General features: G+C 32.0%; 2 protein-coding genes across 5 annotated transcripts in view; both read right to left on the reverse strand.

Annotated features, from left to right (window-relative positions):
• The window catches only part of LOC132729578 (sushi, von Willebrand factor type A, EGF and pentraxin domain-containing protein 1-like), a 31,112-nt gene extending 23,281 nt beyond the window's left edge, over positions 1–7,831 (reverse strand). Inside the window, exon 1 of the mRNA XM_060715360.1 lies at positions 7,673–7,831. Coding sequence (XP_060571343.1) covers positions 7,673–7,709 — 37 coding nt within the window. The 5' untranslated portion in view covers positions 7,710–7,831. The remainder of the gene's footprint in view (positions 1–7,672) is intronic.
• A 6,914-nt stretch (positions 7,832–14,745) lies between these two features.
• LOC132729560 (serine/threonine-protein phosphatase 2A 56 kDa regulatory subunit delta isoform-like) overlaps positions 14,746–25,965 on the reverse strand; it is a 44,781-nt gene continuing 33,561 nt past the window's right edge. For all 4 annotated transcript variants that reach the window (XM_060715341.1, XM_060715342.1, XM_060715339.1 and 1 more), the window contains exons 15-16: positions 25,595–25,720; positions 14,746–24,027 (exon numbers count right to left, since the gene is read on the reverse strand). In XM_060715341.1, coding sequence (XP_060571324.1) covers positions 23,887–24,027; positions 25,595–25,720 — 267 coding nt within the window. In that variant the 3' untranslated portion in view covers positions 14,746–23,886. The remainder of the gene's footprint in view (positions 24,028–25,594; positions 25,721–25,965) is intronic.

The raw sequence follows: 25,965 nt of genomic DNA on the forward strand, positions 1-25,965 counted from the left end.
TGTGCACTGCACTTCGGGTTGTTAAAAGAAGCATGCATACCAAGTTTGAAGTCAATCAGACTTATAGTGACTGAGTTATGCTCCGGACAAGCTTTAGGGGACGCCGACAACGACACAGACGCCGCCGACAAAAAGTAACCCCTCTTATGTCACCTTTCAAGGCGACACAAAAATTAGGGTTCTTTGAAAAAACACTTTCTTTCACTTGATTATTTTCCGCTGTGTAAAAGTTTAATCAAATTTCATCAACTCTTTTCCAGTATTTCTCTGGACAAGCATAATTAAGTACATGTATAATAAAGGTAGATAATTAAATAAGAGGGCCATGATGGCTCTGAGGTTGCTCACCTGTATATACCCCCACCTGCAGGGCCAGTTTTTAACCCAAGGGCTTTTATTTGAACAAACTTGGAAGACATCCATAAGAAGATGATTCATGCTAAACATCAAAGCTCTAGTTTATTGGGTTTTTTAATAGAAGAGTTTTTTAAGTTTTTACTAACACATACTGTTAAAAACAATGACAACCCTGGAGCAGGGCCAGTTTTTGACCCCAGGGCTTTTATTTGAACAAACTTTGTAGACACTCACTAGAAGATGTTTCAAACTTATAATAAAAACTCTAGCTATTTTGGGTTCTTTAAAAAAGATTTTTGAAGTTTTTACTATATGCATATAGGGAAAATCAATGATCCCCTGGGGCAGGGCCAATTTTGACCCCCGGGGCTTTTATTTTGAACAAACTTGGTAGACACTCATTAGAAGATGTTCATGCTAAATATCTTAGCTCTAGCTCTTTAGGTTCTTTAAAAGAAGATTTTTAAGTTTTTACTATTTGCATTTAAAGAAAATTAATGACCCCCTGGGGCAGGACCAATTTTGACCCCAGGGCTTTTATTTTAACAATCTTTGTAAACACTCACTAGAAGATATTTCATGCTAAATATCTTAGCTCTAGCTCTTTTAGTTTCTTAAAAGAAGATTTTTTTTAAGTTTTTACTATATGCATTTAAAGAAAATTAATGACCCCTGGGGAAGGACCAATTTGACCCCGGGCCTTTTATTTGAACAAACTTGGTAAACACTCATTAGATGATGTTTCATGCTTAATATCTTAGCTGCTAGCTCTTTGGGTTCTTTAAAGAAGATTTTATAAAGTTTTTACTATATGCACATAGGGAAAAACAAAGACCCCCTGGGGCGGGGCCAATTTTTGACCCCAGGGCTTTTATTTAAAAAAACTTGGTAAGACACTCACTAAAGGATGTTTCAAGCCAAATATCTAAGCTCTAGCTTTTAGGGTTTTTTTAAAGATGATATTTAAAGTTTTTTTTCTTTCGGTTCCCATTGCAACCAGAGTTCTGCATGGAATTAAATTCTTTGCACAATTTTTAAAGGTGACAGCCAAAGGAACATTCTTGTGAAGTTTGGATGAAATTAGCGTAGTGGTTTATGAGCAGATGTCATTTAAAGTAAAAGTTTACGGCCGGACGAAAAGGGATCACAAAAGCTTGAACCTGTCACTTTGTGACAGGTGAGCTAAAAACTAAGGAATGGAGTTATGGTTCTTTGACACATTGGAAAAATTCGAGTCGTTCAAGTTGATGTAGATTTCAGTGATAGTTTGGAATAAGCATTTTTAACTAAGGAATATAATTAAAACATGAAGCAAGGTAGAGTTATGTTTCTTGAACATTGCACTTCCTCTTAAAAGTCTCTATCACTTTGGTGAAGTTTACATAAAATCCCTTCAATACATATCTAGTTATATTCATATTTCGGACAAGAGTGTGAAGGACAAATGTCTTCCTAAGTACAGACTATGTTTTTTTCCTTTATCAACTTAAATCTCAAAAAAACACCATTAAAAACATATTTTCCTCCCATGAGCAACCTTTTCCCCAAAAGTACAAGTCTGTATGGAATGAACACAGATATTTATCAAGAATCATAGGAGCATAAATTATAATAACATGCTAAATCTCTGTATAGTTCTATATCAGATACCAGTATGATGAACCTTACTTTTGTACCATTTAAGTTATAGCAAAATTCAGCTTTCAGCTTTCATTGACATACAGAAATGGGTCAGCCTTTAGTCCCCTCTTAATGAAAATAGAAGGGGACTAATAACAACAATTTATTCTCATAGTTTCAATCTCAGGTTTATTACTTATCATTACACCAGGCAAGCTAAGATACATGTTAAAACCACAGGCACTATATACCACATTTACCCATATATATGCTCATAATACTATATATAAAGAATAAGGTCCCTAACGAGAGAAAAATATCATGCAAAACAAACAAGAACTGTTCGGTAAAAAATACACCAGATCACTATTTATCTTTATGGTTGTCTCTAGGAATAATGGTATCCTATCATAAACACTTTTTACTTCAATCGAAATCCTACAAAATGCTCCAAAAATACGAGCAAGTTTCCAAAAATTTCACTGAAATGTCATTGCATGTCGTTTTCGACGTCCAAGCGATGCATGTTAACAAAGGTGAATTCTGGTCAATTTCTACAAAATCAACGAATAACTGTTAAAATTTCGACATACTTTCTTTAAGGCAAACTTTATAAACAGTCAAAACTGCGATGTTTTTACTTCACAACTGTCCGACGATAACACTAACAACTAATTAAATTAAAAATAATGACAGCTCTGTTCCAGAAAGTAACCATTTCCACTACATTACCGCACTGAATATAAGGTAAAGTAATGATTGGGTTAAGCGGAAATCCGAGTTTTAACATTTTTCCTTCAACACAATGTTCATGACTGGCCTTTACTATTGACAGGGGATTCAATTCAGACTAGCCCTCTAAAATACTCCAACTACAAAGTGTTAATGGTGCCTATACAGTTATGATCACTACATCTGGAAACTGGAGATTCCCACCGAGTGTGATGCTTATCTTCATTCGTTTGACAGTGACACATGTCCACCTTAAAAAAAAGCAATAAAAATTATATGAAGTGCAATAATTTGCAAAAAAAAATGCTTATCTTATTTGTCTCTTCTTTACATTTATAATGCAGAGCACTAGATTTGTGTGTCTGTCATACAAAATGACTTTCAATAATACTATTTAAATATATTTGAAATACAATTTCTTTAATAAATACTCATAGTAATACTAAATTCCTTTTTTGTGATATTTTTTCTGAACACATATGTGCAGACAGTACATTTTGTACACCGGTCTTACTGACCTGTGTGAAACCATTCTAAGCATGATGCCAAGAAAATTTTGGACTTGTGAAGAGGCTGTAAATGACCCAGATTGATCATAAGGTAAACGTGTAACCAACGCTGAAAAGCATTTGACTATATCTCAATCCATTGAGAAGTGGCATCACTTTGAAATCAATTTTGATTGAAAAAATCGAGGCAAGTAGTGATTTTGGCAAATTTTGAGATGTCCCCTCGTTGCCATGGGAACAGAAAATTTAAGCCTGAGCATGTTGTTGCAAGGGCAATGGTCCAGTCAACATGTGCCAAGTTTGATTAGTGTTGAAGCAGTTTTTATAGTATTATAGCAATTTGAACTTGTAACGGGAGACTTTTCAATGGAAACAGCCATTTTCACAAAATGCTCATGAAGTAATGGGTTAAGAAATTTTGCATCTTGATTGGGAAAAATATTTAGTACCATGTACAAAGTTGTTAATCCAACAAATTGTTATATCATTCAAAGCATAAAAATACATAAAAAATTGACAATGGAATGTGTTTTTGAACATCATCATCTGTCTGGTACCATATTGGATTGAAATGGAATGAAGAAAATTGTCACCTTTGATAACGAATTTTGACTTATGATTTTTTTCTAAACTTGGAAAAGAAAAAAAGCATAATTTGGCATTATTTGCCACTGGAAGGGTCTGTTAATCTGACCCGTGTGACACTGGTAAAAATGCATGTTTTCATTCATTTTTTTTTTGGAAAACAGTTTGGTTTGTGAAATATACATTAAATATTATATAAGTACCTGTTGTTTGTAATAATCTTTCTAGTCTTATTTAATCTTATACTGTACTTTTTTCTAGCTACATGTACCAGCCTTTCCAAGTGAATATTAAAGTAAATAATCTTTTATTTCCCTGAAAATATCAATTTAGAGATTTCATTTTCAAAACCATCCAATACTACTCTCTTAGTGTGTGTATATACAGAGACATATAAATACATTTTATGTATTTTAACGTCTCTGGTATATACAATGTATATATGTGTCTATACAATGTATATATATGTTTACACTATAATATGATTGTGTACAGCATGTAATGACATAATTAAAATTTGAAAAATTTATGATAATAAAATATTAATAATATTTCTTCATATTACTCCACAGTATTACCACTAAAATAGAAAATGTTCTATCATTTTATTATGATATCTATTTTTTACATGTAGATTTGTGAAAAAAATGTGAATATCAGCAGTGTCAAAAATTGTTAAATCATATAAAATGTCAAATTAACACTGATAAATTACTTCAACCATGTATTGAGAACAGGTATAGATCATTTCCAACAGTCTTGCTGTTGTGTTGACATTTTCGCGACATGGTTGTGTGTCTGCCTTGTAATCAAGGGGCAGCATGAAATACCCAAATATACCCAAATATACAAAATATTGCCCAAATATTGCCTAAATATACCCAAATATTGCGGAATTATACTAAAAATAAATGTTTTATACTAAAAAAGTGCTGTTTTAATCATGAATACAATATACACTTTCACTAAGATATAATCATGCAAACATACCCAAATATACATTTTCCTATTATTGTGTTTTGAACCAAAATACAGTATATGTACTCCATTAAAGCTATTTTTTAATAACATGGACATTTGTATATGATATGTAATTTCAACAAAATTACACCTTAAAAATGTAGACAACAAATATCATATCTTGAATTAAAATTGCAAGTACATTCATAAAGAACCTATATTGTAGATAAGCAAATGTCACAACTTTATTTTCTTACAACATCTTACAACTGCCCATTTCAACGGAATGAATGAAAGCTTTAGCAGGCTAAGTCATATTATTTTATAAATATTTATTTATTTCTCATTATAATCTATATTTTATACAAACAAAAATAAATATTGCTATATTTGGGTATATTTGGGTATATTTGGGTATTTCGTGCCGCCGTAATCAAGAGGTCTGGGGTTAAAATCCCTTTAAGTGCCTGAAGATTTTTCAAGAATGTGCCCCATTTGGTAGAGACGTAACGGCCGTGACAAGACCAAAAAATTGTAGGCGTATATGCCGGTTTTCCTGTAAAGGCAGACATCTGTGTAATATCAATTTGTAAAATCTGTCGGTTTTGCAGTCTAAGTATGATCGAAATGTCTTGGGTACGAAAGACTCGAGATCTCCAAATTACTTCGAAATTATTTACGAAAGTTTTAGTCCTCGGAAACAAATTGGCATCAATAAATAAACATAATATTATTAGTCATCAAATTCATAACATATTTTGCTTTATAACATACCTTATGAGCTTAACAGGCTGATAATTATGCTCGTGAAGTAGGTCGAAAAATATACCGGAAGTTGTCGGATTCATTTAACCTAATTATCGGCTAATTCAGAGACGAATAGATTATCTACATCTCTGGCTAATTCTATTTCAATATCCACTTTGCAATTATAAACTACAAAATTTATCCGATAAATAATGTCTTTTTCAAAAATTCTGGAATATAATACAAAAAAAATGTGATGATAAGGCGGATGAGTAAGTTAAATATTGCAAGCCGTCAAGCACTATGACCCAATTAATTTACTATCCCATTCATAGAATTATGTGACCTTTCAAATTATATCCGCTACGTTTCTAATACCGTAATTCAAGCTCAATTGCACATTATTTTCAAAAAATAAATTTCTTGTCTCCACTTCTGTTTGCAATAAATCGAAGTTTTCAGAAATTCAGAGCACTATTTTTTCACTCGCGGCGGTTATGCGTCGGTCATGGTCGGGTGATCACTATGAATTCAGCTTAGCTTGATATGTTAGAATACAATATAGCATTTAGAGTGGCGATGAAACGTCACAGCAGTGGGCGTTACCCTGTATGGTTGGAAATTTCGGGTTTGTAAGTGCACTAGTTGGGACTACGTCCCAACTAAAAACTACCTTGTTCATCTAGAGGTTGAGGGTCAGTATACACAAATGGAAAAAATTTCGTACTTTTTCAGATATGATGTTTTCTTTGTTCATAATGTCTAAATGGGATATTTTTCTGTGTTTAGGGCAAAAAACATTTTCTACAAATGTCAGGTAATGTCAGGTAAAGTCTATCTATCTAGAAATGTTTGGAAAAGTTTGTCTATTCCAGGCCTTAGCAAAATTGGAGCAGTCTCTACAGTAAAATCCTTGTTATATAATCCTAACCATAACCCTCTAACCTTAACCAATAGCACTAACCTTAACCCTTAACAATAACCCTAGAAGTGATCTGAGTGATTTTTAGAGAAACATAAACTGATAAATATTAAAGAAATAAATTTGTGTAAAATATTTAAAAAAAAAAATAACATTTTAAACAAATTTATTTCTTTCAAATTTATCCCCTATATGTACTGTTTGATTTACAATATTCCATGTACGTTTTGTTTGATTTACAATTTCCACTATATGTTTTGTTTGATTTACAATATCCCATATACGTTTGCCGGTTCATTCTTGTTATCACCATTACATTTATGATAGTAATATTCATAATCAAAACTGATGTAAATTGATAGAATTTGGATAATTATTATGAATTAAAGAACTTTTCTTCTTAATTAATTGCATTTAAAAGTTAGTCAGAAACTGTTGAACCTAATATTTTTTTGAAAAATGTTGTGTTGATTTAAATCAAATGCTTAAATAAACTTTATTGAGCAACTAGTACTACAGTAAATATCATCATAGCGATTTCCAAATACACATTTGTTTATTTTTCTGTGCCATATACATGTATATTTTATATGCATGTACATATAAAGGTGTAGCCTACATGTATATTTTGTGAAATAAAATTAGAAAAAAAAATTATGATATAACAGTAAACTCGATTTGATGATCACCTCTCCCTAAATTTCAAAACTTCTCCCTGTTTTTCTTGAAGGGAGAAGTCACTTCTCCCTAAATTTTCAGTCCTAGGCAGTCCCTGAAAAATACCTGTGGACATAATTATCTTAAAGTCTAGCCGTAAAATTTAGTTTATAAGTAATTTTTCAGTTCATTGTTATTGCTTTTATACGAATCAAGTTTTACTTTCTTGAACACCTTTATTTGATCTCATTAATATTGTGATGTATGTGATTTATATGTCATTTATTACGTTGACCCTTTATTGGAAATAAAACTTAACTATTAAAGTTGTTCTATTCTATTCTTAACTTATTGTCTTGATATATACTGTATATCATTTTCTCTGAAATTATACTTTATAAGATAATTGCAAACAATATGCTACCAACAATTTTTCACTTTTTATTCGCTAGTGATCGTAACTCTGGTGGGGCCGAAATGCCTCGAAAACGTTTTAATTATGGGACGAATCGGTTGATTACCAAAAATTCTAATCTAACTTATAAAATAAAAATAAACATGTTTACAATATCAAAACACTTACCATAAAGAATGATAAATAAAATCACTTTTCCAGCCATATTTTAATGCGACACAAGCTTACAATTTGTAACAGTTTCAGTTTGCGTCTTCTTGGAAAAGCTTAAGTTAGTCACTTTTTGTATCCGGAACATCTCAACTTCCGCGTCCGTATACTTTGCAGTGATGTACTCAAACTCCTCACAGCGGTTACGTCACGCTTTGCTACGTTACTGTACTGATCAGGGGAAGTAACCGCTGTGGGTTTTTTTTTACTATTATTTATTTATAAACAAAACTCATGGCCCTTAAGGGCATAAGAGTGAACAATCAACAAAACAAAAAATAATAATACAAACATGGCATGAAGTAAATAAGTAAATAAGGAAGATGACTTGTTGAAATTTCAGCATCATTGAATATTATTCAAAGTAGATTTTACTTTCTCGATCCACTGACAATGTAAAATACCCTTTTCATGAAGATTATACATAGTGCGGTACAAAGAAGCACATATTTTATCATTTTTACCATTAACTAATTTACTCCAAAAATTTAACATTCTGCAAGTAATATCATTTTCAATAGGAAATGCACCTAGTTCTCCCAAGACCATAACCGAAGGAGTTGACATCTTAAGTTTAAGTATATATTTATAAAATTTCAATTGAAACTGAGAAATAATGGAATTATTTTCAGATCCCCACATCTCCGACCCATACAATAATATTGGCTTAACCATACTATTAAACAACTGTAACTGAATATCAATTGGCAAACACAATTTCTTAATTTCAGTTAAAATACTAAACATAGCCTTCCTCGCTTGATCTGTCAAGTGGTTTTTTGTTTTATTAAATTTACCATTAAAGTTGAATATCACACCTAAATAACTAAAATCATCTACAGCTTCTAGAGGTGCATTATTGAAATAAAATACAGGCTTATTTCTTAATTTACCACGAGAAAATACAACAACTTTTGTCTTATCGGTATTAACAGTCAAATGCCATAATTTACAATAATCAAGCATGCAGTTTAGTGCTGTTTGAAGGCCAGTTTGACTTTTCCGCGAAAACAACTGTATCATCAGCATAGAGTAATAAGTACAACTTCAAGAATACATCAACTTCATCATTACTTAACTGTTCATTTATCTGGGCAAACCTTCACAATGTGTAGACATATAAGAAACCAAATCATTAAGGAAAATTGAAAACAAAATTGGAGAAAGATTTTCTCCCTGACGCACACCTAAACAGCTTACAATTGTATCTGACAATGCATTATTCACTTTAACACAAGACTTAGCTTTGTCATAGATATTATGAATAACTTTAAGTATTTTCCCATCAATATTATGTGCTAACAATTTCCTCCAGAGAGCAGTACGGTTTATACTATCAAATGCTTTCTTGTTATCAATAAAAGAGCAATACAATCTCTTTTTCTTCGATAAGTAAATATCAATCAACATTTTTAAGGAAAAAATATGATCCGTAGTTCCATAACCATTACGAAACCCTGCCTGTTCCTCAATTAATAGGCCAGACTCTTCCAAAAAAATATTTATTCGTGGTGAGTTTGGGATGAACTATTCTCCGCATTCGGAACTGCCTCGGCTAATATCTATAATCCGAAGACTCACGGAAAGGGCCGAGTAGTTGCGATTGCTATTCTCCGGTCTCCTATCGGTAAATCCCGGTCTCTCCCGGTCTATTTTGACCGAGATTTACTAGAGACCGGCGAATAGTATCAACGTTTATTGTCCGATCTCTCCCGGTTTTGAAGTAGATATTTTATTTGAAATCGTAATAAAAAAAATAAGTTTTTTTTTCAAAATTGAATGTTTTCACTTAATTTGGTTACAATAATGAATTAACAGAGATCATCTCTCAAATTTATTTATTTATTATAGATCTAATTATTATTATACAAAAACTTTCCATTCCAAAAATAACAAAAGCACTTTTCATTTTATTTATATCTGATAAACCAATAAATACATACAATAATTGAATAAAAAGGTACATTTTTATGGTATTAATATGACACAATCATCTTTGAAATATTTTTTTTTAATTTGTTATTATAGCGTTTAGTAAAGAGATTCTGTTACAAATTGGATTTTATGAATTATTTAAGTAATTTTTTTAAGAAAAATAAAAATGGTCTAAGAATATTGAATATAATATATTGAAAGATTGATCATAATTTACTGACTTTTTCCAGTTAATTTTAGGATCATAATCGTAGATCAATATGACAATTGAATTTTAAAAATTTATATAACAAAAAAAAAAAAATAAACGTAATAACTCAGTATTAAAATAACACATAAAACCACAGATTTATATCACGGATATAAATCCGTGCTAACAACAACAAAAATACATATTTAAAAAACAATTAATTTGAGACGAAATACATTATATACGAAAAAAAATCTTATATCAACACTTTTTTCATCTAGAAAGATCGAAAATTTTTAGAAGACCGGCACTGACCGGGCCAGTAAATATGATACAATTCGCCGGTCTCTCGAAAATTCCTGTCAAAATAGACCGGGAGAGACCGGAGACGGAAGCGACCGGACCGGAGAATAGTACATCCCTACTTTGAAGTTAAACATAGAGGGATTTTGCAGGAAGGGTTTTAGATAGGGGATTTATAAGGGAAATCTGTATTTTGCAGACAGAATGAATGTTGAATTTTGCAGACAAGTTAAACTAAGAAGGAATTTGCAGACAAGTTAGATATAGAACAAAATATAACATGATAGGGGAATATAAGGAGAATCTGTATTTTGCAAACAGCATTTATGTTGAACTTTGCAGACAAGTTTGTCAACAATGGCAATTCAACATCCAATGTTTCAAGAAAAGCCAGTAATACCTATTGCATTCATGTTACATGAAAGGAAATTTCAAATCTGCCACGAACACTTTATCGAACTTAGCAAAAATTAGACCAGAAAAATATTAATATAGTAACAGACCGTGAAAAGGGCATTATCAACGCATTTGAAGAAAGATTAAACAATTCTCAAATGTTGGAATCATATTTTAAATGATATAAAATTCTGGGTGAAGAACCATGGAGACCGCGCTGATGACATAAAAGTTTATGAAATGAATATACGTACGCTCTTACAATGCCACAATAAAGATGAATACCAAAAGAACTATGAAGAAATGAAATCTAAATGGAGTGAGGCATTTGTGACATACTTTAATAAACATATAGATTACACCATAACAAGTTTTGCTGCTAGATGGATTTTAGAAATAAAAGGAGTTTATTACCCTTATTCTGGTGTAACCAATAATGTAAGTGAAAGTTTAAATGCCCAGTTAAAAAGACTTATAGACAGGAAAGAGAAAAGAATCGATGAAATCGTATTATTTCTTAATTACAGTATATGAAAGGAAATGCCCTTTCGAATCTGATGTTAGGATTTTGTGGTGAAAGTGAATTGACTCTGATTTCCAAATTCAAGTATGCAGCATTAGACCCAGATACCATTATCCTTCCAAAAATGTATGTCATCCTGATAAACATCGGAAGATAGACTGGTTCCCTGCGCACTTCTTTTGGATGGTCAGGAAACCAGATTACAGATGACCTTAAAACTTCTATATTTTTTTATATATATACGTCAAAACCCATGGACAGCATTGTCAGAAGTGGTGACAGACTCCCAAGCGGATTTGAACGCTCCGGGGAAATTCTTTTTCGTAAGCACTTCTCCAATGTGGTTCAAGTTGCATAAGCTGCCTTTTCCACGACGACTTCATGTGTGGGAAGAACTGACATCGCACGACTGTAAAATATGCGTTGCGCATATCGCACGACTGTAAAATATGCGTTGCCTTTCGCATGGTAATAGTGTGATATAATTCTGTTGTTGGTGCTCGTAATGTTACTGCAGCACAGATATGCGTGCGGAGTGTCCGTCCACAAACAAGAGAACTGGTTTTGTCATACACTTATTATTAATGAAAGCAGGGAAATGTTGTAGGAATGCAACGTTAACACATATAATTAAGTCTGTGTCTATCCAACCATTCGCACTGTTGCCAAAAATAGCTTCTGGAAACTGGTGTATACCGGCGTCTCGTAGCCTCTCGCCTGGAAATACAATCAATGGCGGAACATAGTCGCCAAAACAGTTAAAGCATACCATGACAGTTAGTTGTGTTTCGCTATATTATATACGTGACGAGCACCTTTTTTTGGCAAGAACCTTTCCGGTTTTGAAATCACTCTCGTCCTCATTGAATATGCGAAGTGGTTCATTATTAAGACCATTTCTTTGCCAGGTAACCGAATAATCCAGCAAACCATCCATCAATCATGGCCTTGTTAACGATTGCCCTCGGTCCTAAGATTCTTCATGAAACGCACCCCAGATCATTGCATAGCATTAGCGTAACTCTGGGTGTTGCCTCTTTCAAGAATGCACAGAATCCTGGCTTATTATTTTTAAAGGTTTCTGGCGACCGTCAATATCCATAATGACCTTGTCCTCATTCAGAATTTCATTTTGGGTAAGGGGGTAACCAACTGATGCCATAAGTATGAGGACAGTCCATGGGCCTGGACGCACCCACCCCTCCGTCCTTGTCCGTCAACGTTGTCCTTGCTTTATTTCTAGACATTGCACTTGTCTTAACCATGGTAAGAGCTGTTGCCAATTCTGTAGAATATTGACGCCGCTTCTTGATAAACAGTTGGGCCGACAGAATTTGGCCAATAAGTAACAAATATATGTATTAAAGTGACATTATGCTCATTTTTTCACTGTCAAGTTAAGTTTAATTAGTAATATATTCGAAGAGATTGACTACCAATAATTGATAATGAAAAATGTTGGAATGAAATATAAAAACAACCTAAATTTTAAAACAACTGCTGCCCCATGAAGATTTAAGTACACAAAAGAAAAACAAGCTCATTAAGGAAGGGCTGCATTCAATGAACGCAACCCCCACATGACCCAGCAACACAGTATTACTGGCAAGGAGAAATTAATACTTGGGATATTTCCATTAAATTGGTATATTTGAAATGACTAAACTTTCACAACCTGCCGATATTTGCCTTTACCAGTCACTCTTTGCAACACTGCTTCTAATGATTAATGCAATTAAAAAAAGATCTATTCACTACTTGTCACAGATAAACGTATGCAATCGCTTAAAATGACATTTATTTTGACTACAACACTGCAAGAAATAGAGTGTAACCCGTTTTAACTGCACAGGATAGGCATTGTTTTTGAATAAATAACGTATACTGAAGATCTATCTTCTTTTGGTTCGCTTTAGAGGTACTTCCAGGAGACTTAATGACATCAGAAGTGACGTAAAATAACTGTTTTGTACTTAATAATGAACATGATAATACATTATAATTACGTGTATTACTGTCCATAACTACCGATAGTCGACGTTACCCGACGTTGCTCTAGCTCTATAATTATATGTAAAATAAATATAGATCTACATGTGCTTGGATTGACAAATAATTTTATGTGTCCAGTTCCGGCACATGACTTGTTTCGACTCGTTCAATGTTGTTTTTCTAAATTGTAAGCCTAGTAAGGTGTTAGCTAATATACACACCCCTATTAGTGTACATGTAATAACCAGTTTTACCTTCGGAAAGTGTTCCTGCAGATCATTAACAGAACGGAGAATTAGATTTAGCTTCAAGAACATGCTCTACCTTTTGTAGAAGTTTCATCTATATTTAAAATACATGTATTAGTATGCTTTTTTAACCAAACTGTCTAATAAGCTTGTGCTGCTCTCCCATCCTTATTGACGTCAGTTCAATCGAACGTTTGCCAAGGCCTCTGAATCTGTTGGTATGTAAGTCTTAGAAATGAAAGGTTACTTTTCACACACACACACACGCACGCGCGCGCGCACACACACACATACACGCACGCGCGCGCACGCACACACACACACATTTCTTAGCCTCTGATTTAATTGATTCGTCCATGCAAAACCATTTTTACAGAGTCACAAAAGCGGCACGGGTATGTGATAAATATTTTTTATGAAACTTGAAATATGGATAGTTGGCAGTATGGAGATTTTGCACATCATTTTTTCTTTCTTCCACATTTGTTAAAAATATTGTTGCTATGAGACTTAAAATACTGAGAAAAAAACACAACAATATATTTGGACCCATTTATGATTTGAATTGAATAAAATATTTTAACTAAACATGAAACATGAATACATCATACATTATGATGTGGGGAACCAGTTAAACACGTGATTACTTAAGGTTTGCACTATGTTTGTCTGTTCATCTGTCCACAAGTCTGTGATTTTAATTATGGATAGATGGCAGTTCGGAGATTCAATATACACATCATTTTGATCTGATTCTGGTTGTTATGGTTACATATAGACTTAAAATGTTGCAAAAACAAATATTTGAATCTTTCTATAATTTTATAACCACTTTACTTTGTCCTTCAATGGCAATCTGTTATTATTTTAAATGTACCAGATAATTTCTTCATAAACTTACAATACGGATAGCAATATGGAGATGATGTTCATCAAATTGTCAATTTCGTCCCGAAATGAAGTTCTTAAGGTTCATCCTCTGTATGTCCATCTGTTTGTCCGTCCATCACTAAAATATGTATCATAAGATCATTTTTAAGTACGTTTGAAACAAATTTTCTTTTGAAACAAATTTTCTTAAATAAAGCAAAACATCAGTTATACATAGTGATCCTGAGAAAATTTGATCTTTTGTTTAGCTGGGCTATATAAACACTATTTCCTTACAAGGCAGGGAAACGCCTTAAGATGATAGTAACGCTGAAGAGTAAACTAAGAACTTCACAGTTTATTCATATCTTCCACAATTGCATAACTGAAAGGCCAGAGTCCTTCAAAATGTTGGCAACATACTTCTTGTTGGGTTCTAGCCAGTAGGGTACTTTTGTATAGCTTGCTACACTTTCAGATATTTGCTCGTTACAAATGTACTGCTACAAATGTCTTCCATAGGCTTAAAATTCAAAGGAATCGTTTTGGGAAATAGAAAAAAAAATAAAAGCTGTTCTTATACAGGTCAGAGAAGTTTTATTCCCTGTATTGCAAATAACATGATCACAAGTAGAGTTACAATATAAACTCACTCAAAAGTACAGTGTTCTGCCACAAAGATGTAACAATGATTTGAACAACAGAATTATTTTGAGCAGGTGTAGAATTGACAGCGCTTAAAATCCTTAACATGAGAAGAATGCAAAATCAGATTTTCAAATATATGGTACTCAACACCCTTAAGGTGTAGTTTAAACAAACTGTTTCAACCATTTTTATTTTTACTAACAAAGGCAAAATCAACTTTTCATTACAATTTTTTTCAAATGATAGACAGATTATATATAAAACATACGCAACTTCTAGAATCAAACTGTTTACACATGCCATGCCTAAATGCATTATAGACCGTAAGACATTATTACAAATTCGATTTCATTAAATTAAGCAAAATTTTGCATCACATCTAAAAAAGAAAAGAAAGTATGTAAGTTATTGACTCATTATCCTTAAATGAAAATTTCAAGTATATTAAAATCATTTATATAAAAGACATAAAAACTCACTACAGTTCTACAAAATAATTCTTCTTTTGTTGATTTTATCCCCTTCTTTTAAACCAGCTGGCCCAAAACACCTTGTTTAAAGTACACCTATTAGTTGTATAATGAATATAACCCACTCTTACATACATGACAAAAAGTCCTTCGTTCCTATAAATGAAGTAACAAATCTATCATTCAATGATATGTCATACCATACACTCATTTCTATCTACAGCTTCTATGAGATAAATCATAAAATCATACTCATTTCAATAACACCAGCTGCCTCAAAATAAGAAATTCAAGAACATTGGTACCCAAAACAGGAAATAATAAAAATAAACACAAAAGAAACATTTCTATGACAATATTCTATAAACAATAAATGTGGACACTGCCTTAGCCTGCGGCTGAAGTTTTGAAATTCACTTTGTCTTTGCTTTGAATTTGAAAAAGTCAATTTGAGTTTTAAAGTAAGTTTTAAATAAAAACCGAAACAATCGAGCTACCAGCAGTATAGAGCATGCCCAGACAGCATGACTGTGCAGACTGGCCGGTGTCTATACTGGTGGCAAAGACCAAATACTTGGTTCAAGCGGGTTAAGATAGTCTGAACATGATACTGTAACCCAATTTATATTCGCGAATACAAATTTTCGCGTTTTGCCGAGGTCGGACATATTCGCGAATATTAATTTCCGCGTTTTCTTGATTTCCGAAAAAAAAAATTCGCGGATTGGAAAGTCCGATGGAGCCGTAAAATCCATAAGCCGACTATTAATCTTCAATAATTGAGGTCATTATTGGTGTCTTAAATGGGATTAATATAACGCTAGCCTTATATTGTATTGGTAAGTGAATTGTGATCACAATTCAGCAAACATTTTCTCCATATATGTACATGTAGTACAAAACCATCTTGTATTTCACTGTTTGTAATTATGTACACCCAATACCCTTTTGTGATGTTCGAAAGGTTTATACCACCTTTGTCTTAACAATTCACTCAAACAATTATTTTATAGGATAAAAAAACAATAGCCTTTTGTGATGCTCGATAGTTTTCCCACTTTTGTCAAACGATTAATAAACTGACACATGCTCCGTATAGTACCCTATACGGAACGTGATTGACAATAGGCCTACTAGTATTTCATAAACTGTATTAAAATGTGGATGTTTATTTTGATTGCTATATTGACATAGAGTTCTTTTGATATTTATAAAATAGAAGTAGTTTACTTAGTTTGTGCTTTTATTGCTTTATGGCAATATTCATAACAATTCATTACTTCCTAACAGGTGCCCGTAAAATTCGAATATATCCGGTCAAGTAGCTTTGCATGAACAACGTCTAAAATAAAAATTTCTCTCCAATTTATTGCGAAATCGTGCGGACTTATTCGCGCAAACAAATATTCGCGCTTCGCGGCCATCCGCGAATAAAGCGAATATTAATTGGTCGCGAATATTCGTTGGGTTACAGTAGTCTATTATAACACTTTTAAATATAACAATGTGCTCTGGTATCATTAAAATCTTAAGCAGGCAGAAAAATTTAAGTTAGCTTTGCTACTATTTTAACTCTTTTATAACAAAACAAGGCATTTCACAAACAAACAAAAATCTTTTTCTGAATGTCAAAGGAAATTTTTTATCTGATATAAAATGACTACAAATCTTTGTCAACTTCAGAAATGATTCTTACTTATTTGCTGGTTGCCCAGGAGCAAAGGAAATTTGTCCTTAATTAATATGCTAACTGATTCATAAATCAATGTAAAAGGTAAATTGAAATTTTTATTTACTTTCTTTTTTACACAAAAACTACCAATATTAAATTTTAGTGTATATTTCCAAAGTTATTTTTAAAATACAATAAAAAGTTTCAGATCATTTGTAAAATTCAGGATTGAAACATGAAAACATTTTTTTTGCTACTGGGCCTAAAGCTCCATGCATTCATACTTTGTCCTATGTTTAACCTATTTTTGTATTTCTACGTGTTTCCATCACTTTTTGCAGTGAACTTCATGAAATAAAACAAACAAAAATGAAAGAGAAAAAAAATTGTTGAATTAAATGAAGAGTTATTTCTATTTAGTGCTGGTGAACTAGCCTAATTTCACGTGCTGACGTATTTTAAAGAGTACTGCTAACAGAAAGAAGCAACAAAAAAACAAACACCCACATTTTTTTCCTCTGATGAAACTTCTACTTTAAATAAGACACTGAACATGTTATACCGTATAACAAAACATACAAAACAAAATCACCTTATATATATTTATATATACTTATATTCTTATTATATATACAAAACAAATAAAACATAATATATTGTTCCGAAGCAAATTTCTGAAAGATTTCACATCTGTACAAAGTCTCCATTGTTTTGTGAACTTTCATATAAGAAACATGACAGAGCATAAAACAACTTGTAAAGAGCAGAAAACGTGAGATTTTAAAACAAATATGTAACATGTTTCCTTATCTAAAACTTGTATTGAAGGTCTGGTCAATACCAATTTCATTTTCCAATTTTTTTAAAAACCAAGGAATAAAACAGCGAGTGTAATTTATGTAGATTCAATAAACAAAATCTGCGAGCCAATTCTTTCATACAATAGGAAAAGAAAAAATTTCATAAAATAATTACAAAACATACAACCTTGCCTTCTTTTCAAGATTTATCAAAAAAATTTCTAATCAATAAAGAATAAATTCCAAAAAGATTTTTATTTTGATGATTTTTAAGTTACATGGTTATACTGGTATGGTCAAATTAATATTTTCTAGTTTACAAGGGTAGTAAGATCATCCCCCTTTACATAATATATAATCATACCTATGTATTATATTTCAATAGAATTATACAGAAGTAATGTAACTTCTTAATTACAACAGCTTAAAAATAAATCAGACAAAGAAATAAAAGCCTGCCTTTCAATGTTTTGATTTTTTTCTCTAAATTAAAATTGGCACAAGTAAATTTATTTGTTCCCCAATTCTTCATGTTTTAAAATACACGCACGCATATATATACAAAAATACAGCTAAATGAGTGGTCCTACAAAATTATATAATAATATGTTACCTAAACATGCCAGAATGAACAGAAAAGAAATGATTTTAACATGTACACATATGTATGTATGACTCCCTGCTAAATATTATACTGGCATTCCTTAAACAACACTTTTATATATGCACTTTTAGCAAGAATACGCTGCAAGAATAAGTTTATCAAAAATTATATTTCAGCTTAAATTTCGATACTGTGTTCTATGAATGCTCAATTTTATATTTATAAATGTCTTACATTAATTTCAATTATATATTAAATATTCAGCTTATATATTTAATATGTTAAGTTTGAAGTTCTATTTGATCACCAACAGTAATGACTATTCCAATAAGATCAAAGATACATATGAGCCGTGTCACGACAAAACCAACATAGTACGTTTGCGACCAGCATGGATCCAGACCAGCCTGCGCATCCGTGCAGGCTGGTCTGGATCCATGCCGGTCGCAAACCCATTATGTTGGTTTTGTCATGACACGGCTCATATTTCATCACTTTTCATGTCAAATAAGCATCCACACAATCCAGACCAATAAAAATCTATGTCACTCTATGGTTTCTTCACAAATATCAGATAGAAAATTAGCATAGCTGTTTGAAATCTAGTATTAATAACTAATCAAAAACAGAAGTTAAAAAAAGTCTCCAAATTTCTGTATTCCCTAAGTTATTCAATATTAACAAGAAATATATTTGACAGAAATGAAAGTATGAAAACAAAGCACACACAATGTATTGTATTTTGTGCAAAAAACAAAAATTACAAAACAGAAAAGTGAAAGGTAATTGTAACTTTTTTATTGATAAATCATAGGTATAAAAGACCAAAGAAAAATCATGGACAACATGGACATATGGAAATATTACATCACAAGCATACAATTAAAATACTTATGCTCTTAATATTTTCGTAGATTCAAATTAAGTTGAACTATACACATATAGTGCATCTCATCACCTTAGTGCAATAACGGATTAAGTACTATTGAATTTTAACAGGAGTTAACCCGTTACTGCACCGAGATGACGATCTGCTCTAGTTACTTCCATGTCTGTGACATTTGTGATCCATTGAACATAATATAAAGGACTATATATTCATTAATATATTGTGGTATGTATAATTTTAAAATACCTTACTGTTACTGAATTAATATCAATATCAGTAAGGTGATTGCTTTTAATTGATTTTTGATCCATCTTTATAGAAATTACAGCAAAAATGTAAATAACTAATCATGTTTCCTCTTCATTAGTTCACACCAAAAAACCTAGAAAATCAGGAAATAATCCAATGATAAAGAACAATTTAATATGATAAGGGTCTGACACTTTTGTAATGTTTTTCCATGCCTTAGATATCATAGGAACTCCATAGGAGTAAACATATTTCCTAAAATCTTTTTCAAAATAGTACAATTTACCTCCCTTTCCTTAAGGATAGCACAATTCACTTCCCTTTTTTTTCCCAAATTTGCCTATTTACCTCATTTTTCTTATACATAGCAGCTGAAGTTGTGTCCCTTTCTGTAAATAAAGCACAATCATTCATTCACACTTTTAATTGTCATCAATTTATCACAGTGACATAAATTCATTTTGAAAACAAAAATGGAAAAAATAACATGATTCAAATGAAATAAAATAAAATATTTTTAGAAAGTTTGAGCAGAAAAATTTTGGCTCTAACAAAATTAGAAATAAAAAAAATGTAATTCTACTCCAAAGAATCTCATACTAAGTGTATACTCATATATTTTTTTTCTCAAGAAAAAAGACAATACAAATCTGTCCAAAGTGATTTTTTTTTATTACAATCTATTTTAAAAACATGAATACAACAATTACAGCTAAAGCTACTAGTTAATACTGTTAAGTGTAGTTCCAAATAGCTGTAATTGAACAATTCTAATGAGAGTGAAATCATTGTTACATGCTGCAGTAAGTGTTGTCATTCTTCCTTGTACATCTCCCTTAATATTGAACTCCAAAAACAAAAGAAGTTTCAAATTATGTTGATCTGACGCAAGTTTTTAAATCAGCATTATATATGCACAAAATCTGACAAAAATGTATAGTACATATACCCTTAAAATCTGAAAATATGCCGCAGCTTATTTCAATTTTTGGTAAGAAATTGGTGGCTTATTATCTGGGGTGGCTTATTTTCAAGGTCGTTATATATTTTCCTTTAATCTTAATAATTAAAATAGCAATTAATGCACTTTCGTTTGAAATAAGTCCTTATAAATTGACAATACATACACTTCCATATAAATGGCTAAATATGCACTCCTTCCTGGCAAAATATGCACTTCAAAGTTCAAACTGAGAGAAAAAGCTTCAATCAGGTAATAACTTCAGTCTGGCTCTATACTTATACATAAATCTGAAATATGGTCTTAAATTGTCAGTATATGTACATTCATCTGAAAACAACACCTGGTACCGATTCTAACATGTCCTTAGTTCCATTATCTCATGAATACGAAGTCCTCTAATTGTGTGATGCATTCATTCATTTATATACAAGGACAAGAATATGCAATACATCCATCTCACATTTTGTCATTAGATTGTCTATACATATATGCATTAGTATCGGCAACTGATCCAAAATGTCTTATGTTGTAAAAGAAAATGAGCCGCGTCACAACAAAACCAACATAGTGCGTTTGCGACCAGCGTGGATCCAGACCAGCCTGCGCATCCAAGCAGTCTTATCAGGATCCATGTTGTTGCTTACCAACCCTATTACAAGTAGAGAATATGATAGCGAACAGCATGGATCCTGATCAGACTGCGCGGATGCGCAGGCTGGTCTGATTCCATGCTGGTCGCAAACCCATTACGTTGGTTTTGTCGTGATGAGGTTCAAATAATTACACATTCCTGGCTGATTGTAGATTAGACATAAAAAAAAGTTTGGTCAATAGAAACATGCATCAAATGAGACTACGCATTTCAAAGATGATTTGTAGTGGACCCCTTCAAAGATCTACTTAGTTCCTTAAATTGTAATTATACCATATAAGACATATCAGGAATCCAATTAAAGAAATAAATATTTACATATCCTCAAACAAAAATTCATTTGTCATTCATAAGACAATAATCATTTATGCTAAAACTATTTCCCCCAAAAAAACTATGAAGACAGAAATATAAGAAACAACTTTTACCAACAATAATCTTGATATTTACAAAACTTAGAACTCGCTAGCAATGCTATGTATTTTCAATATCACTATAAAACTATTCTATGACCAGCATAGAATGGCCAGAAAATGTTGGGGGGATACACATTGCATAAAATCATTTGCAACAACATCCATGATTTAAACATTAAGTGGTGACCAGTCTAAAAAATTGTCACACATTTTGATTGGGTTTTTTTTCTGAACTCAAAACGACCAATGAAAATGTTTCACAGAGTGACTGGTTCTCTATAACCTTGGTACCAGGTACAAGTCTACATACACACATGCAGAGGTTCAAAAGCTTGGTAACAAATATGTTGATTTAATGTATTTGTTCCTTTTACTAGAATATCATTATATCTCATATAAATTGTCACTGATAAATACCTATCTAAACGCACTCTTAGCAACTAAATGACCAACAAGATGAACCAACTTTCTAATTTGGATTTTTCTAGCATATTTATGAGTATTAGCCCTTTTTTGGGGAAAATGTTTGGACTCTAGAAATAAGCAATCTTTGAAAATATTATACAGAATCTTTGAAAACCAATGAAAAAGTCATACAATCTACAGCAATGGAAACATATATCTAAAATGTGATGTAACAAAATGTTGCTGCAGGGGCCAGGCCCATAAGCATGATCCTTTTATAACATATGTTTGTCAGAAAATATTTAACCTGCCTAAATAATAACTGCTTCCTTTTCTAATTTAGGGGAAATGTGGGGAAAATTTTTGCCTTGTATGTGCAAAAAGAAAACGAATTCCTATCTATAAAAGGCACTTGTTCAAATTTTGCACCAAGTTTCACAATTTCAAGACTATATTAAGGTTGAAAATCTGATTATGGGAGAGTCACTGTCACATTTATTCTAAAAAACAAACCCAAACCCCCCTAAAATATTCACCTAAAGCAACATGAAACAAATGACAAAATCTACATCACAGGAAAAGCTTGAATGACTACATTGTACCGCCTCTGTGACACTGATGAAACAAAAAGCAGGAAGTTGACAGTCATGTGACTGAGACAGAACAAAATTGTTCCTTTCAGAGACACACATTAGACAGAAAATGTTCAATATCTAAACAACCAAGTGTGTCCTGTAGTTACATAATAGCATTTAAATACATATAAATATCATAGGAAAGCTTTTATGTATTGGTTAAAGTATTTAATTATATTATTGTGCGACAAACCTTTATAAAACTAAAATGAAAAGTAAGTTCTTTTTAAGAAAAATCAATTTCATTTTATGTGTACAAGAAATAAATTTTAAAACCTATGTTTATCAATATTAATCTTTTTCTTTGTAACTTTGACTTAGTTGATTAGATACAGAACTTTCCGTGCCAATGTTTATGCTCTAAAAAATGACAAAATCACAAAATAGACATTCCATGGATTGAAAACGGAGATTAAGGGTACATGTATAGTCCACATCTATGACAATTAACTTCGTCATGAAATACTTCCCTGAACAGCTAAAAAATACTATCGCTCTATGGTCACTCAGATTAAAGCAACTTGTTCATACATTTTCCCTGATTAGATTTTTTTAAAGTCTTTTACGGAAATCGTCATCTTAGTGCAAATACTGGTTAACAACTATTAAATTTAGAAGGACTAAACCCTTTACTATACTAAAGTGACGAAATGTAAAATTCTTCAAGTTTAGTCTAATGTTGTTTTTTTTTTTACTTTTCATTAAAATATGCTACAGATATAAGAGAAACAACTACACACTGACCCTAAATAACACAAATTATGACTCATTCATTAATCTATGAACAAGTAGCTTTAATCACAACAAAATTCAAAGATTTAGTTTCTTGGAATGCAAGCTAAATTTAGAATGTCTAATGTATTAGTTTGATATTTAATAAAAAATAGTAATAATAACAATTCTGTTACAAATGGAGAATTCACTAAATATATAATTATTCTCGTAACAAAATTGTTTGCAATTAAATAATAAAAAAAATAATGAAACAAACGAGCATAATTCCTACATACATGACCTTATTACAAGATATTAAATACAGCGTTAGAATAAGTAGCCTTCATAATAAATACATAAAATGTAAATGAAAAAAGGTACGACTGTAGGAAGAAGTATCTATTTAAACCTGTTAAAAGAACACAAAGAGTGTTATCTCCTTAAATATAATCCAGGATATACTTGTGGAATACATCCTCATGATTAAACATTTTTTGTTACAATATAATGTTCCAGTGATTAAGCAAAGCGGGCATTTATCACGGGTACTAGTTGATTATGTCTGACCCCTTTGCCCACTCCAAGTCAAAATTCTACTCAGTTGCCTGACTCTTGATTTGTATGTAAATAATCGTCCGGTCTTTTATGACCATCCAATGCTTTTATCATACTGATATCATGTGGTAATTCAGACTTTCTCCGCAATAACGGTTTGTCCTTCGGCTTTTTCCTGCTTATCTGTAAAAACAGAGCATAGAAACATGTTTATATGTATAAAAAACATGTTAATATGTATAAAACATATATAGATTATCATTCTTACGTATTGCCATCAAATCTTGTATATCTTATTTTTTATTTTTTCTACAAAAATCCTGGAAAAATTTTGTTGTGACAAGGATTATAAAGGTTTTAAAATCTGACAAGTGTGTGTGTGTGGGGGGGGGGGGGGGGGGGGGATGTTATAAAGTATGATCAGACCCCAAAAATATGTTGAAAAGGCATCACATCAAATGAGATGTTTGAAAAAAAAATATTCAGGTATTTTTACACTTATAACCTTAATTTTGTACTGCTGTTGTATTTCTTTCATATCCAGCAGGCCATTTTGATATATGACAAATAATATATAACATTTTTATGTGCTCACTATAATGTCTTCAACTTGAAAATACTAATAAAAGAATAGTGACAAAAATTTACTGAATTATATATAAAATAAGAGACACAAACACACTAAATATCATGCAACTTGTTCAACAAAGAAAGCATCATAGAACAAGAGCTGTCAGAAGGACAGCGCGCTCGACTTTTTTAGTGCTTGCCTATAAAACAAAACTTTGACAGTTAAGGGCACACAAGACTTTAACTAGGAATTTCTAAGAACAAATCAAGAAACATTTTCACAGAATTATCTTCTCTTGCTTACAGATAGGTCTCATGATGGCACATAAGAACTCCAACTTCCAAAGTAATATCTCAAATGGTTAGGTCAACAAGTGGACAAGAATGAAAATTTTAACTGAGTTTCTAAGTCAAAAAGGGCCATAATTCAAATAAAATCCTTAACAGAATTACCTTCTCCTGCCCATGTTTGGGACCATGATGGTAAACAAGTATTCCAACTTTCAATTTAATATCTCAACCAGTTCAGTCAAAAAGTTGACTGGTACAAAAAACTTAACCAAGATTCTAAGTCGATAAAAGGCCTTAATTTTTAAAACAAATCCCTGACAGAGTTACCTTCTCTTGCTAAGGATGGGGGTAATGATGTGAAATAGCATTAAAAGTTTCAAAGCAATATCTCAAAGGGTTAAGGCAATAAGTGGATTTTACCCATATTCAATGTATTTTCTAAGTCAAAAAGGGGCATAATTCTGTCAAAAACCTTGACAGAGTTATGTCCTCTTGTCTGTTGATGAAGGTCGTGATGGTAAACAAGTATGGTCAGTTTCAAAGCAATACCTCCAATGGTTTTGAAATAAAGTGAGGTGGTACAAAAAACTTAACCAAGCTCAATACACTTTCTAAGTCAAAAAAGGGCCATAATTCTGTCAAAAACCTTGACAGAGTTATGTACTCTTGTCTGTAGATGGAGGTTATGATGGTGAACAAGTATGGTAAGTTTCAAAGCCATACTTGTAATACTTCTGAAATAAAGTGGGGTGGTACGAAAAACTTAACCAAGGTGTGACGCCAACGCTAACGCCGACGCCGACGCCGGGGCGAGTAGGATAGCTCCCCTTTTCATAGAAAAGTCGAGCTAAAAACTGGCCATTACTCGATTACAAGAGAAGATTAATACCTCAACTGCTTCTTTTTCTAGTTTTTCAAGGGTGACTAAGACAACTTCATCTTCATCATTCATGCTATTAGCTGGCGTGCTTGGATTTCCAATTAGTTCTGCATTCTGCTGCCCAAACACTTTAAACTGTAACATACAGACAAGACAATACTCAACATTACTAATTATATGAATACAGTCAAGATACTTCAGGAGACTGGAGACTGGTTTAAAATGTGAATATATGCATAAACAAGTCTTAAATGTAGGGCCAGTCTGAAATTGTGCCTAACAGGCAGAATTGGAATAAAACCAGTCTAAAATACCATGATCTAATTGAGACCGGTCAAACAGGTCGGAATTTGAATTGAACCTGTTTAAAATGTCAAAAT

Source organism: Ruditapes philippinarum, unplaced genomic scaffold (genome assembly GCF_026571515.1).
Source record: "Ruditapes philippinarum isolate M1 unplaced genomic scaffold, ASM2657151v2 ctg9_1_1_1_1, whole genome shotgun sequence".
Taxonomy (NCBI): domain Eukaryota; kingdom Metazoa; phylum Mollusca; class Bivalvia; order Venerida; family Veneridae; genus Ruditapes; species Ruditapes philippinarum.